The sequence below is a fragment of the Helianthus annuus genome, chromosome 17 (genome assembly GCF_002127325.2).
Source record: "Helianthus annuus cultivar XRQ/B chromosome 17, HanXRQr2.0-SUNRISE, whole genome shotgun sequence".
Classification (NCBI taxonomy): domain Eukaryota; kingdom Viridiplantae; phylum Streptophyta; class Magnoliopsida; order Asterales; family Asteraceae; genus Helianthus; species Helianthus annuus.
This window is the reverse complement of record NC_035449.2, coordinates 28310678-28327421: the sequence shown is the minus strand read 5'-3', so window position 1 is coordinate 28327421 and position 16744 is coordinate 28310678. Positions and strand designations below refer to the sequence as shown.

General features: G+C 35.5%; 1 protein-coding gene across 1 annotated transcript; it reads left to right on the top strand.

Moving 5' to 3' along the window:
* The first annotated feature begins 11840 nt into the window (after positions 1 to 11840).
* On the top strand, positions 11841 to 13080 carry LOC110923919. Its single transcript, XM_022167974.1, has 3 exons — positions 11841 to 12114; positions 12413 to 12649; positions 12821 to 13080. Exons 1-3 carry the CDS (start codon positions 11841 to 11843, stop codon positions 13078 to 13080), a joined length of 771 nt encoding a protein of 256 aa, XP_022023666.1.
* Positions 13081 to 16744: the final 3664 nt, after the last annotated feature.

The window sequence follows — 16744 nt, the reverse complement described above, 5'->3', positions numbered from 1 at the left end:
ACCACTAAAACACAGGAAATTAAAAAGTAATTTACTCTAATAAATATTTTAGTAATAAAAATATATTTGTTAGGATTTTGTTACTTACATAAGATTTATTGTAGTTCTTTTTATTATGATAAGGAGTTATAACTAAATTAGGTTTTTCTTTTATAATCCTGTCTTAGCACTATATAAGTTTTCTAAATATCAAAAAACAGGAAAACCATGAATGTTAGCCTGTTATGTCCATATGTTTTAATGGGCTATCAGGTGTAAGCCATAACACATTCGGCCGGCCCAGAAGAGAGTATAGTTTACCACTCTCCCATAAGTATTTTATTGTTTTAAAGGATTGTGGAAGTAGATGTGAAAATAATTGGGAACAGGCTTTCAAGAATAAAAAAAAATCAAGTGTTTTTCTTAAATACAATTAGTGATATACTGTATTTTATTTCTAATAATTGTAAAGATGTAATGTTTTTAATTTTACTGGAATGGTGCTTTCTGATCCTATTGCTATATCAGCAATACTGTATTTGATCTTTCTAAAAAAAATAAAGTAATACTGTATATAATTTTTAATAGTTGTAAAGTGACACTCTATTATGATAATGATATTTTTGAATTAAACCTTACCAGAAACATTTTTTATGAAATTTAAAAATTCATATAAATTTCTGATTATATAAAAATAAACGAATATATTTATGCTCTGTAAACAAACATTTTTTATTGTTAAACCCATATACTATTAGAAATCGAGTCTACTTAAAGCCCATGCTGTTAAGGCCCATTCGTAATTTATAATATTTAGGCCCACTAGAAGTAAAGTAGCCTTATGTACAATTCATCATACTTCGGTCGTTTTCGTCCGATCATAAGTGGTGTGTTCGGTGTTCCCATAGGCTCGGCCCGGAGGGAGGGCGGGGTGGGCTAGAGATGGGCATAATCGGGTATTTTGAATACCCGAAACCGGGTACTACCCGTACCCGGGTTCTGATATCACTTAGTGGAACCGGGTACACTGAGTAACCGGGTCCGGGTTAAACCCGGGTAAAAGTAAAAAAAAAAAAAACGAAACCGATGTAACCGGTTACTGGTATTGTCGAACCAGGTTCGGGTATAGTTTGGAACTGGGTACGTTGGGTACTGACAGGAACCGGTTCTGTCGGATACTTTCAAACCAAAAGCTACAGAACACTGTTTGGAACCGGTTCCAACGGATATATGACCGTTGGAAACCAATTTTATATTAATAATATGTGCAACACACCGTGTGTGGAAAAAAACACCATCAACAATTGGTTTGTACTTCAACTTTAACTTGTCGATTGCATTTGAGTTGTTTGAAGTATTATCAAATGATATTGAAAAAATTTTATCCTCTAAACAATATTTCATTATTGTGGCATTTATAATTTTATAAATATTGTCTCCCGTATGAGGAGAAGGAAACTCTTCAAATGCAATCGTACGCTTCATCATTTGCCATGTATCGGGATCAACCCACTGAGCGGTGACACAAATGTATGATTCGGGTAAACCGTGTGGAGCCTACCACATATCACTAGTTAAGTTTAAACTAGTTTTTAAAGTTAAAAAAACGATTAAATCTTTTCTTGCATTTTCCCATAAATTTAAACAATGGCGTTTTAAAGTACGACGACTTACATGTTTGTAGCGAGATTGAAGCGTTTCCCTAATAAGCTTAGTAAGATCGGGGTCGTCGAAGTGTCCAAACGGCAACGCTTTTTGAATCACCAACTTCGTCATCCTATCACGAGTTATATTTTGTTCATAGCGAAATATCGTATCATCTTTTGAGAGTTGAACTTGACCGGGTGTCAAATCTTTTAAAGCTTTACAAAACTTTTTAGCATGTTTCGCTAACGTCGAGTTAGAGTCCTTGCTTAACAAGGCGCCACAATGTTTACATTGGGCCTTTTGCGAACCGTCACTCATTTCGACCAAGTCTCAATTGCACCATACTTCCGCATTGCGACTATGTGATAATGTTCCAACAACATATGGAGCGGTTTGACTTTGAGGAACATTATTGACGGATGGGAAATTTGTGGTTTTAGAGTTCTTTGAAGCCATTGTAGAAAAGTATTAGAAAAAAGTAGAAGAATATAAGAGGATTTGTGAGTTAAACAAATGAAATTTGAAAACAATTTATAGGAATCGGTTCTAACGGCTGGTAACCGGTTCCAACGGATATATTTGGCATTTAATGCATTTAATGATATTTGCAACGGATAGAACCGGTTCTAACGGTAACATCATACCGGGTATACTGGAGGAACCGGGTACTGTAGGAACCGGGTACAGAAGAGGAACCGGGTATGGGTATTAACCGGGTAGGGTTAAGAACCGGGTACTACCCATTTATTATGCGAAAAAATAGAACCAGGTAGGAACCTCCGGGTTTTTTGAACCTGGACTCGGTTCTCCTATGTATCGGGTAGGAACTGGAACCGGTTACGAGTCGGTTCTACGGATTCGGGTTTGGAACTGGGTATTATGCCCATCTCTAAGGTGGGTGACCGCTCAAGACCCAAACTCTTCGGAGGCCTGAGAAGTTTTCTTTTATAAAAAAATATTTATATTAAGTGTGTGTATATTATATTTCATAATCATACCGAATTTGTATTTGTTGGTTTGGTGGCTTCACTTTGGATTGAAAAGGATCGACCTGAAGGTTGTTTAATTATTCTTTTCCTTTTATGTTTTCAGCCCATTCTTTTTTTTTTCTTTATTCCTCTAGGTTGTTCAACAATTCTTTTCCTTTTATGTTTTCACCCCGTTCTATTTTTTTTTCTTTTTTGTTTCTTTTTATTGTTTTTTTAACGGGAGAAATTTTCATACTTTTTGTTTTTCGTTGCTCATTTTAAGTTTTCTTTTTCTGACTTAGAACTGTAATTTTTGCTATTTATTGTTTTTTGTTTTGTTTATTATTTGAGTTAATTAAATTTAACCAAACAATTTTTAATTAATTATTTAAATGGTTTTTTTCTTTTTTATTATACAAAAACTAATGAAGGGAACACATTCTAGACATATTATAACTATATTTTGAGGTTTTTTTTTTCTTTTGTTATAGTGAGTGTATCAAAACGGACAAAGTTTCCACTGTAAAAAATTACGGGTTTGATCCCACTAGTTTATATATATTTATTTATATATACTTCAGGGCCCATTTTTCAATTATTCTTATGTTTTTAATATATATGTACTAATTCAAATATATTTATCTTTTTTTTTTAAATTGAGTTATTGACTTTAGGGGCCCGTTTTATCTACTCTCCCCAGGCCCAAAATTTTTTGAGGATTCTCAAGAACGGCCCTCCCAAGAGGATAGTCTTGTACTAAAATGGCGTATTTTCTATCCAAGTGGTTGTGGGTTCAAACACTGTGAAGAGCAGGTGTGGTGTGATTTTAGCCATTAAATAAAAATCATCCCATCTTAATAACAAAATAAAGGCTTTTTGAATAATTATAATTGTTTTTTTTGAACGACTGATTTTATTGAACATAAGAAAACTATATAACAATTACATACAACTATATGGAAAATCCCTGACTAATAAGTGAACTTTTTTTCGATTTGATTATGTTTTTCTTAAGTTAGGTATTTCCGTTTATTCAATTAGGTGGAATGAAAACAAATTTGAAAACGTTTCGAGCTTTTCATAACGTGGTCAAAGAGAAAACATGGAAAAGCAAACTAACAGGAATTAAATATTTAGTAATAAAGCTGAGTATAATCTTTAAACATTGTTATATTTATATATTTTTTGAAATTTATAACGGTAACGCAATTTTATAATGGTAATGCACTAGATAAATCTGAAATCAACTGTGGACAAAAGAAATGATGGGTTCATAAGAAGTCTCACTTATTTAATGTCATTAACACGTTTTGGAGGCATTAGTTGCCGATAGAAGTAGAATTTCATAGTCTAACGTGTTTGAGGTGAAGCAACGCTTAATAAATGAACTTTTAGATTAAAATAATTAGTCATACAACCAAAATACAAATATGTGATCAGTACTATGATCTACTTGTGGCTGAGACGAGTGACAGGATGCAAAATATCAACAAGTCGTTTAAATTTTAATATATATATATATATATATATATATATATATATATAATATTTGTTTTGCGTTTAGTATGGATTCACATGGAATTGGTCTAGACTGCCAGATACGGAGGTGGAGTTAAAGGAATGGCAGGATTGTAGAGAGACCCTTGATAATGTGTCTCTTAGCAACTCTAAGGATAGATGGGTTTGGATTGAAGACAACCAAGACGGCTTCTCGGTTAAGTTGGTTAAAAAGGCTTTAGTCGACAAAAGGGGAAATAGTCAGCTTTCTAATTTTGATTGGTGTAAGTGGGTCCCTATCAAATGCAACATTGTGGCTTGGAGAGAAAACTTGGATAGACTTGCTACGAGAGTGAATTTAAGAAGAAGGAATGTGGACATTGGTTCTGCTATGTGCCCTTTTTGCAACGATTTTGAGAAAACAGTGGAACACCTTTTTACCGCTTGCGAGGTGGCGAGTCGGGTTTGGTCGGAGATAAGTGGGTGGTGTAAAATTCCCCCAATATATTTTTTCGACTTCAAAGACATTTTGGAATTGCACAGTCATTCGCAAGTTGGAAAAAAGGCTAAAAAATCATTCAAGGTTTGATTATAATTTTATGTTGGTGTCTATGGAAATGGAGGAACGAGTTAGTGTTCAAAGATATCAGGCGAAGTACGCAGGAGATTGTTAGGGAGATCAAATCGAGAGGGTTTTCTTGGTTTAAAAATAGAACATCTTGTAATTATATTAGTTGGGGTAATGTGGAAAGTTCAAATGAGAAGAACTTTTTTGTAAGAAGAAAAAAGAAGAAGTTTCAACCAATAAGCGAATGATTCATTTTAATTCATTTAGTATTTACATTTAATTTTAATCAGTGTTGTAAAAGTCGCTAGGCGGTCCCTAGTCGGCCGATTGGGGAGTTGGGAGTAATCGAAGTACTCGGAGAGTACTCGGGGAATACGCGGACATGGTAAATATAAAAAAATTAATTGTTATATATTATTTATGTGTTAAAATAAGCATAATTCATGTCAACTGAGTATAATTTAAAATGAAACATGTTTAAAGTTCAAATATTCTGAATACAAGTCCGACTAGTCTGAGTACAAGGCCGAGTAGTCCGAGTACAAGGCCGAGTATGCCGATTTTGACCGAGTTTGACCGATTAAAAGTCAACAAACCACGTTGACCGACTAGGCCGACTACGTCCGACTAGGCGCCGACTAGGCCGACAAGGCACCGAGTACTCCCGAGTAATCCCGAGGCCGACTAATTGAGACCGCCTAGGAGGAAGTCGCCTCGGAGGGGGTCCGAGGACCGAGTACTCGCCGAGTACTCGGCCGAGTAATCCGACTTTTACAACACTGATTTTAATACAAGGGTATATTGGTAAACTTACATAAATCATTAATTTGTATTCTTCCCCTTTAATAACTAACTAAATTAAATTTGTAACTACTTTTCAAAATATATACTTTTTTCTAAATTAAAAAAAACAACTTAATTTAAAGTGTAGAATAAATTACTGGTTGTGTAGGATAAACTAAGAGTTGTGTAGGATATATTTCGAGGTGTGTATGATAAATTTCGACTGTATAGGATAAAATTGTATAATGTGTAGGGTATATGTAGAAAAATTTTGATATGTATAGGTTTTGTAGATTATATGTAGGATAATTAATTAAAGACATAAAAATTAATGATATGAGTTATAAATGAAATAGTATTTTACTAATATGTCCTTTCTTCTTTTTCTTCTCACAATAAATTTCTTCTCAAATGAACCTTCCCCTTGGGGTGATTGGTGTAAATACCCTATGTATATGTTGTAATTTGTTGCCCTTTGCCCGTTTGGGTCGGGGGTGCTTGTGTTGTTTGGCTTTTGCCCTTTTGGGTCGGAGGTGTGTTTTTAATGAAGTTCTCTTTTCAAAAAAAAAAAAAAAAAATTTGAAGCATCCATTCAATATTATATGATATAAATATTGATGTTACTTTATAATGGTGTGAATTTCTGACACGACCCGAAAACCCGACACAAACCTAACATGAAATTCGCGGTTTTAGGTTTAATCTAAACGGGTTCGGGTCAGTTTCAGGTTGAACCCGCGAACCTTTTTAGATTAACGGGTCTGGTTCGGGTCAACCTGGTCGGGTTGGCGGGTTGACCCATTTAACACATTTATACTATATTATATTTTTTACAATATATTTTATGTCACAAAATCAAATAGGGTGTGTATTTTATGCCATAATTATAACTTAATAAGAGAAATTAACATAGATTTTATAATTTAAATATGATATTATTATATACATTTGTGTTTCTTAAGTAAATTTTAATTTTAATATATTAATTTCAGAAAAAAAATAAAAAAATTGGGTTGAACGGGTCGTGTTCGGGTCAACCCATGAAACTTCGGGTCGTGTTCGGGTTCATATGTATGATATGATTTTCGGGTTGGGTCGGATTCGGGTTTATGTAAAATTTTCGGGTTCGGGTCGGGTTGAACCCGCCAACCCGTGAACACGACCCGTTTAACACTCCCAAGGGCGTACCCACATTAAGTTAAGGGTGGGTGGGCGCACCCCATGAAAAAATATTTTTTAGTGTTATTTTTCGCCGGAAATCCGACCGCACCCCTTGGAATTTTTTACCTGCACCCCTTGAAAATTTTCAACCGCCCCAGTTAGAAAAAAATAATTATTAACCACTTATTCACTTAATTATTTAATCCAATCTGCATTCAATTCTTATTAACACAAGCCTAAACACAACCTAAAGAAATTTGAACTAAATAAAATAACTCAAACCCATCCACCCATTCCATTTCCAAATCCCGCCGCCAAAAAAACTCCTAGCGACTTGACGTCACTGCTCACGACCTGGTGGCTTTTTTTACCAGAAAAAACAAAATTCCGGTTGGACCGACCCATATTACGTCAGAATTCCAATGTAGAACTAGTATGGTTTATTTATTTATTTATTTTGTTTTATGTGATGGTTAGGAGAAAATATAGATGTGTAAGGGTTTAATCTTTTTATATTTTTTTGATTTTTTTTGTTGTTCTAGACTTGTAGTTAAATGACTTTGTTGTTTTATCTATAGCTTTGTTTGTTTAAGTGATTATTTACAAGTAATCAACATTTAATATTAGTGCTTGAATGTTTAAAAATATAATTGAAAGTTATGAGCTATGGTTGAACGTGATTGTTTATTTTGTTTAAGTGTTTAGTGTTGTTGTATGAACTAATGGAGCAAATTATATGTGTTAGGAACAACGAGTAAGAATGTAATGAAATTATGGCGTGTTTAGTATCTTTAGATGATATTTTCGATATATATCAAAAAAAATCCTGTAGGGCACAATTTTAAATACATTTGTAATTTGTAATGACGTTTGACGTGTTTTTTATTATTTGTAAAATTTAGTTTGATGTTCTTCTGTCTTACATGATCTGACCCGACCCGCTATGAACCGATATTTTTATACAGCTAGGGGTCTAAAATCTTTGAATATATTCCGCACCTCCAGAAAAAAATTCCTAGGTCCGCCACTAAACACCCCTACTTTATATTGTTCTAAAGAAACAGTTCATAAAAAAATTATAAAATGGTAAAGGTGAAGAAAGTAATATTTTGTAATGGGAAAGCACGAGGTGCTGAAAAGAAGCACGCGAGGAAGCACATGTTGGAAAATGGAATGGAGAAACTGAGGATAAAGAAAGAAAGAAATTAATTTCCCCGAGATTAATGCAGTGTGGCATGGGTTCACGTATGTCACTCCCTCATTTCATGCCCCTTATCACTCCAATAATTTTATTATTTATTATTATTTTATATTAAAACGAAGAAAATGATTGAGTATTTTTTAATTCGTCAATATTAAAAATCTAGAAAAAAAAATGATAGGATAAAAAAAATATACTTAAACTGTGCTTCAACGGATATCACAACATGTCGCGGGTCACGTGGTCCTGCACTCCTGCTATAATTAAGATATCGTCAGACGTTAAGGATTTATCCTCGTGATCAACCTTCAACATGAAAATTAGTTTTTTTTCTTATACTTTGTAGTACTCACTAGTGATCATAACTAGTATATTAAACTAATAGATAAAATCTTAAAATTGTATACTTTATTAATAATGTTATAATGTTCTCTTTCTCTCGTTGTATATGGATAATATAATTTCATCACATTCCCTTTGCAAGTTTGCATAGGCCTTTTTTTTTCTTTCCTTGTACGTTATAATAAGAATTCACATGAACGTATTGGAAAGAACGAATTAAAATTATATGGTATAGAAGGGCATGAAAAGAGAACATTAAGCTTCATGTGGCAGTCACGTCAGCATAGGGTGTGGTAGAAAAAGCACAGGATGTGAGGAGTGTGAAAGTGGCGTTTTTATAAAACAAAAAATGAAACAAGAAACCAATTAAAACCAACCCAAACAACAACCAATAGCATTGTGCCACGTCAGCCACCAACATCCCCTCCACACTGCTGGAATCTCCCTGCCCACACCCCCACGCCACACCAAGAGCCAGTGTGCCCGTCATGGAGGGGCTTCCACACCCATGTTTACGCCACCATACCGAATGTTCTAAGTTTGGTTTTGGTCTTTGTGATTTGATTACTTTAACTAGTTCAGGTTAAATTAACGTACTTTTACCCTTTTGAGTCATTAGACCAGTGGGTATGAGAGGCTCATCCCCATGAGGATGGGCCGCCACGTCATCGCCACGTAGGAGAGGCTCGGAGAGGATGGACCTAGGGGTTGGGGGATGAACCCCTATATATATATATATATATATATATATATATATATATAGGGGAGAGTTTAAATGAGAACGCTAAATATCGCAAGAACCGTGAGAACAAATAAAAAAACCACGAGAACTTGGTCAAAAACAATTCAAATTCGAAATTTCTTTTTACACTTATCATTATTATTCGAATACCATGTTAGAAATTAAATTTACACGTTTAAATTTACGTGAATTCGTAAAGAAAGAAAATTTACACATGTGTAAGTTTGCGATTTACACATGTGTAAATCTGTTATATTTACACATGTGTAAAAAAATCTAAAAAGAGTGATTTTGAGAGGAGAAATGAATTATTTGATGTTGTGAATTCTTATTTGATGTTGCATTTTAATTAGAATGAGGTTTGTATTAAAAAATCGGTTTTTATTGGTTTTCTCGTTCGTTCTCACGGTTCTCGCAATATTTAGCGTTCTCAAGATAACCCCGAGTTGTAAGAACCGCGAGAACTACACCCCACGGGTGGGCGTTCACCATGATTTTTTTTACAACTAGATGTGTGTATTATAAACACAGCCGTAAAAAAAAATTTAAACGCCACGGCCGAGTGGGTAGTTTTTTACACCACAAGTTTGGTGGAAAAAAAAAAGAAAAAAAAATTAAAAACACCAAACTTGTGATGTAAAAAACTACCCCCTCGGCCGCGGCGTTTAAAACTTTTTTTTACGGCTGTGTTTATAATACACACATTTAGTTGTAAAAAAAAAAATCATGGTGAACGCCCACCCGTGGGGTGTAGTTCTCGCGGTTCTTACAACTCGAGGTGGTTCTCATTCTAGCAGCCCCCTATATATATATATATATATATATATATATATATATATATATATATATATATATATATATATATATATATATATATATATATATATATATATATATATAGATGTGTGTGTGTGAGGAGAGAGGAAGTTGGCCTGTGAAAACCGGCTGTGGGAGGACGATTATGACGGGGCTGGGGGGTGGAGCTGTTGGGGCAGCGACGGAAGGACGGGCCGGAGGACGGAGCCCATACCCTCCGATCTTATGGTTTCAATTTGATTTTGGTAGCATACATTTAACCTTGTGCTGCCAATATTTTGATATTTTTTTTCTATTTTATGTATGTTTACTAAATAAGATCAAACAAAACACATGAAACTTCATTAGTGACAGATTTTTCTAAAAGTAAATTTAGTTAATAATCACTTGTTCTTCTATCCTTGTTGAATAAGTATAGATATAAGATGAAATGTCATCTATCAAAAGAGATGAGGTTTTTTTTTAAAGTAACTCACAAAATTAGTCATTTCTATGTCAAAAATAACCAAACTATGTATAGATAAAAGATGAAATGGAATGAAATATCGTATATCAAAAGAGAGGAGTTTTTTTCTAAAGTAACTCACCAAATTGGTTATTTTCTACGCCAAAAATAACTAAACTACGTGTTTTTAAATAGCAAATGGACGTGTTGTATTGTTATTTCTTTCTTGGATACACAAAGAAACCCGGTGAAACATGCGTTCAAGTACATATTGAATATTTATCAGCTAACTATCATTGTATCCGCATTTGCTGAGCAAAAAGTTGGGTCACGTATGACATGAAAAGCACGTATAGATGAGAAAAAATGATACATGAGAAAGACTATATACATGTTAAGTAAAATCTTATGGTGCGAATAAGGTGGTGGAGTGGTTGGGGAAAGACTTGGTGTCTTGTGACCCAGGTTCGACTCTCACTCTCCCTATTATTTTCTGCAGCATCCAGGTGAAAGGCGAATACGGGTAGCGCCGGTTCGTCTTGGATGGGTGGTGAGGTTTTACTGATTATTTCACTGACGTGTCTTCGGGCGGGTGGAGGTCGGGTTTCCGCGCATCTGGGAGAGCCAAGGGTCTGGCGACGATCGAGTAGTCGACCTTGGCTACAGCGTCCGGTGTCACGGTGGTTGACACGTCGTTCGTTGCCGTTAGAAAAAAGTAAAATCTTATAGTGAATGACTATAAACATCAAATTATTCTAATATTGATACAATACTGATTTTGTTTTCTTTTAACTGACAAGTCAAAACTATTGTTTTTCGTCTGATAGTTTCCTTGATTTATGGCATAATTTCACACGTCCTTTTTATACACAAGTCAAAGTAATTTCTTGCGTTCTTTTATTTTCCACAGTCAAGCTTTGTGGCCTGGTTTTTCATTTTTATTTTTTTGGGAAATATAAATGTTTTATAGCACTATTTATAGATTTGTTATAAAAAAAATATATGAATGTTTATAGTTTTAGTTGAGATCTTTTATAGATACAATTAAGAAACTTAAAAAGAAATTGAATTTTATATGATTTCTAATATGACTTGCCTAATTTGTTTTCGGTATGTGACTTTGTATTTATAAAAAGTGATGTTCTAACTTCTTAAGCATTTTATTCATCAGGCTACACGGTATGGGGGACGTCCCCCTACCGTCTTAGACCAGCGACAGCATGAACACCGTGCCCCCCCCCCCCCAACGTCCCGTCCTAAACGTCGTTCCCTGGACGTTGGCGACTAAGCGATAAATGTGGGCCCCCTCCTAATAACTAACCGTTAGATAAAAAAAAATTAAATTTCCATTTTCATAAAAAAACCAACGTTCAAAAATCTCAAATATATATATTTCAAATCCATTTTCACCTCCATTCACAAATTTAACCCCAAATTTTCATTCCTCTCACTTAATTTTTATAAATCTTCTTCCATTTTTATAAACCTTATATTCTATCATGGATCCCTTCAACAACCCGAACAACCCGAACAATCCCAACCCGACCCAACCGAATGTTTTATCGGTTCCGGGAAATTATCCGACGCTAGAACCGAACCAATTCTCACAATATTCATCAAATGCGTTTGCATCATTCCAACACTCGCCGAACTAATTCGCTTAATTCTCTCAAAATCAAGCCCTTCAACAAATGATTATCCGGGGTGCTTTTAATTTCCCACCGAATCCGACACCACCCGTTCAACCCCAACCGATCCCGACGCAACCCGTTCAACAATCCGAACCTGACGACGATGTGGAGGTTGTTCTCGAAACCCAACCGCCTAAAGAAAAAGACAAACGAAAAAAAGGCAAGCAAGTGGTGGGTGAGCAACCGTCCAAACCGAAGTCGACTAAGTGGACGCTAATCGAAGAAGAAGCCTTAGCTAAGGCTTACATAGGCACGTCTACACACCTGACAAAAGGTTGGTATCTTTTTTAAAGTTTATCTTTTTTTTTTTTTAATTTATATATTTTTGTTAAAGTTTATCTTTTTTTTAAGTTTAAAGATTTTTTTAAAATTTGTTTTTCTAATTTTTTTCTTAACAGTTTCTTATTGTTTTAAAGTTTGTTTATTTTTTTAATTTTTAAATTTTTGTTAACAGTTTGTTTATTTTGTTTAAAGTTTTTTTATTTTGTTAACAGTTTGTTTATTTTTCTAATTTTTGTTTGTAGTGTGTTTATTTTGTTTAACTTTATATATTTTGTTTGTTTTTTTTATAGGTAATAACCAAACGGGTGACGGGTTTTGGTCCAAGGTTTTGGCGAAGTTCCTCGAGCTTATGGACCAAGGCCCGTATCGAGATATCGACTCAGTGTTATCAAAGTGGCGGAAAATAAACGAGTTCGTCAATAAGTTTTGCGACGAATATAATAAAATATATACAAGTGTGCGTCGTAGCGGCATGAACGACGACGATGTGCTCAAACAAGCGTTGGAGAAGTATAGGGCGAACAATGGTAATACCAACTTTGCACACGTTTGCGCGGGGGAAATTTTGAAAACGCAACCAAAATGGGCGCCGATTCCCAACGAGGTGGAGATGGCGAAACGCCAAAAAACATAGGAAACGGGTAGTTTTAGCGCCGGTGGATCGGACGCGAGATGTCATATAAACTTAAATGATGAAGCCGAGTTTGACGAAGAGGAGTACGCCGTACATGAAGCGGAGCGTCCACAAGGCCGGGACAAATCAAAGAAGGAGCGGGCCGAGGGGGAAGAAAAGGAAAAGGTGGACCTGAAGATGGAAGAGTTTATGGAACACTTAAAAACGTACACGGACATCTCGGCCCAAAAGACGAAGGCGAAGGAGCGGGCCGTCGAAGAAAAAACTCGTGTAGCGGAAGAAAAGTTACGTGAGAAGGTCCGATTGTCGAATGAGAAAATCTGAATTTCCGATGAAAAAATTCGGCTCAAGGAATGGGAGATAATAACGATGGATGTCGATGAGTATCCCGAGCCGAAACGTTCGATGTTGAAAAAATACAAACCGACATCATGAAGAAGCATCAAATTATTTAACTCTATGTTTTTTATTAAGTTTATGTTTTTTTTATTAAGTGTATGTTTTTTTATGTTTATGTAATGTCTTTTAATATTAATGAAAATAGTTTTGTTAGTTTATTTCTTAAATGTTAAAAAAAGTAGAAGATTAAAAAAAAACATAAAAGTGGTGGGGAGGACTATGACTAGGACCATCCTCCATACCCTCTAGTTTTGGGGGATTGACCATCCTTAGGAGGACTATGACGTAGCGCCTACGTGGCGGATCATCCTCCCTTGGAGGACCATTGTCACGGCCCCCGACCCGGTTTTACCTGTTTCAGGAGCCGCGGGACAGAAATCCCGTGATATTTATTTATGTGATTTTAGCAGCGGAATTTTTTTTTTTAACATCAGGATCGTTGTAAAGCTAAAAACTTTTTCCGATTATTTTTATTTTATAACTCGGGATAAAACCCCGATAATTTACAATACATAAGTTTTAGTGATAAATCCTTGTTTCGAAACATATCTCTTTATTTTAAAATGAGCCACTATTTTAAGCCTTGAAATGCTCCTCATCACTTTTCCTGATTTACAGTAGATCACCTGAAACATGTTTGAAAAAAGTTTTGTCAGCGGGGAAGTACTGAGTGAATCATTCTATTTACTAAAACGACACTTTTGTTATAATTCCCAGTATTAAGAGTTTTTACATATGTTTATTATCAACCAACTTTCAAGAATAGGTATTTGTCACACGACCAGCTCTGTGACTGTGGTCATATCACCATTGGCTGTCCCAATGAGTGACGTATATCACTTATTTTTAGGCTCGCCCACCTAATGTGATTAAAACAATAGTAATGTGCACAATACCCCACATACCGGCTGTAATTTGGTGATTACATAAACTTAATCACTGTAATTATAACTCTGAAAAATGATTTGGAGTATTGTAAAACATATTTGATAAAAAGAGAGAATGACTCACATTGCAGATTTAGTATGGATAGAATATGATTTAGCCCTGTTAACCTAATTTCAACAATAATGCACACAAAACAGGGTTAGTGATCAATACAGCAGTTACGATAACTCACGAGATCAAATTCTCACAATGAACGACAAAGTGCAATACTTAAACATTCATCGATTTAACGACGAACGACAAAGTATAACCCAATATGGGCGGAACTTAAACATTCTTTGGATATATTGATCTCGGAAAATGAATTGTAATAGCGATCGAGTAATTACCCTGTTCCGCGGCAGCGATTCGAATACAGTGTGTGTTTAATTATGATGTACTGAGCTAATTCGACGTGCACAGAGCGTATCAACGTCGTTTTCATTCCAAAATTCAAGTCCCAATGTCGGCTATTTATAGCCAGAAAATAGTCATGCTTACGGACCGTATGACGTAACCCTTACGGTCCGTAAGGAAACCGGTAGGCTTACGGTCCGTAAGGACTTACCCTTACGGTCCGTAAAGGGTGCAGTCTATTTACCTAGCCTAGCTGGTTTCGGGACTAGCTTGGGTGACTCAACATTTTTCTTAAATGAATTTTAGACAGCAAATTGAATAGATAAATATCAATTAGGGTTTATTCCCCCTGAGTTTTAGGGGCCCTGATCCTAATTCCGATTGTTCCGAAAATTTTAGGGTTAATGCGGAATTACTTGGGTGTCTCAATTAGGGTTTCCTTATCGACTAATTATCATTCTAATTATTAATTTTAATGAGAGTTGTTACATCCTCCCCACCTTAGGAAAAATCTCGTCCTCGAGATTCATTGAAACAGCTGAGGGTATTTCTGCTTCATTTCTGACTCCAGTTCCCAAGTGTATTCCGGTCCTCTCTTTGAATTCCATTTGACTTTCACCAATACCAGTCGCTTGTGTTTGAGAAACTTAACTTTTCGGTCTTCTATTTGTAAAGGTTTCTCTTTGAATTTCAGCTTTTCGTTTACCTCTACATCTTGAAGAGGTACTACCAGGGATTCGTCTGATAGACATTTCTTGAGATTGGATATATGAAATACATCATGTACTCCAGCTAGTTCTTCTGGTAGTTGTAAACGATAAGCAACTGGCCCTATTCGTTGGATCACTGGAAATGGTCCAACATATCTGGGACTCAGTTTTCCTTTCTTACCAAATCGTACTACTCCTTTCCAAGGAGATACCTTCAATAGTACTTTATCTCCTATCTGGAATTCAAGTGGCTTGCGACGATTGTCTGCATAGCTCTTCTGGCGATCTCTGGCTGTTTTCAATCTTTCCTTGATTTGAGTTATCTTGTCTGTGGTTTCTTGCACGATTTCTGGTCCTGATAATTGACTTTCTCCTATTTCTGCCCAACATACGGGAGTTCTGCACTTGCGTCCATACAGTGCTTCGAATGGAGCGGCTTCGATGCTTGAATGATAACTATTATTATAGGAGAATTCGATTAATGGTAAATGGTTATCCCAATTACCACCAAAGTCAATTACACATGCTCGGAGCATGTCTTCTAGAGTTTGGATCGTCCTTTCACTTTGTCCGTCTGTTTGTGGATGATATGCAGTACTTAGATTCAGTCGAGTTCCCACTGATTCTTGGAAACTTGTCCAGAAGCGGGAAGTGAAACGACTATCTCTATCCAATACAATGGAGAGTGGAACTCCATGTAAGGATACTATTTCATCTACATACAACTTGGCTAACCTTTCCATACTAAAGGTTTCCTTTATTGGTAGAAAATGAGCGGATTTGGTTAGTCGGTCTACGATCACCCAAATGGCATTGTTACCTTTCCTGGTTTTGGGTAACTTAGTAACAAAGTCCATTGTTATGAGTTCCCATTTCCATACAGGCATTTCTAACTGTTGTAGTAGACCTGAGTGTTTCTGATGTTCGGCTTTAACTTGTGAACAAGTTAAACACTTAGATACGTATTCGGCTATATCCTTTTTCATTCCTATCCACCAAAAATTATTTCTTAAATCTTGGTACATTTTATTGTTTCCTGGGTGTATGGTATATCTAGATTTATGAGCTTCCTCTAAAATCTCTGCTCTTAAATTTCCTTGTTTAGGTACCCAAATTCTGCTTTTGTGGAATTTCCAAATTCCCTCATTTCCTTGTTCTAATTCTTTTAGGTAACCTTTCATTTCTTCGGCATCGTCCTTGATTGCCGTTTCCTGAATTTCCTTCAATTGTTCCATTAAATCTACTTGTAGATTTATTCTAAGAGCACGGACTCGCTTTTGCTTTTCATGGAACTTACGACTTAAGGCGTCTGCGACTACGTTTGCCTTTCCTTCGTGATATTGAATATCACAATCGTAATCACTCAGGATTTCCATCCATCTTCTTTGCCTCATGTTTAACTCTTTTTGCCCAAATATATATCTTAAACTCTTATGATCTGTATAAACATTAAACTTACTTCCATACAGATAATGTCTCCATATCTTAAGGGCAAAAACTATAGCTCCTAATTCTAAATCATGAGTCGTATAGTTTTCTTCGTGCTTTTTCAATTGTCTGGAAGCATACGTAATTACCTTTTTGCGTTGCATCAA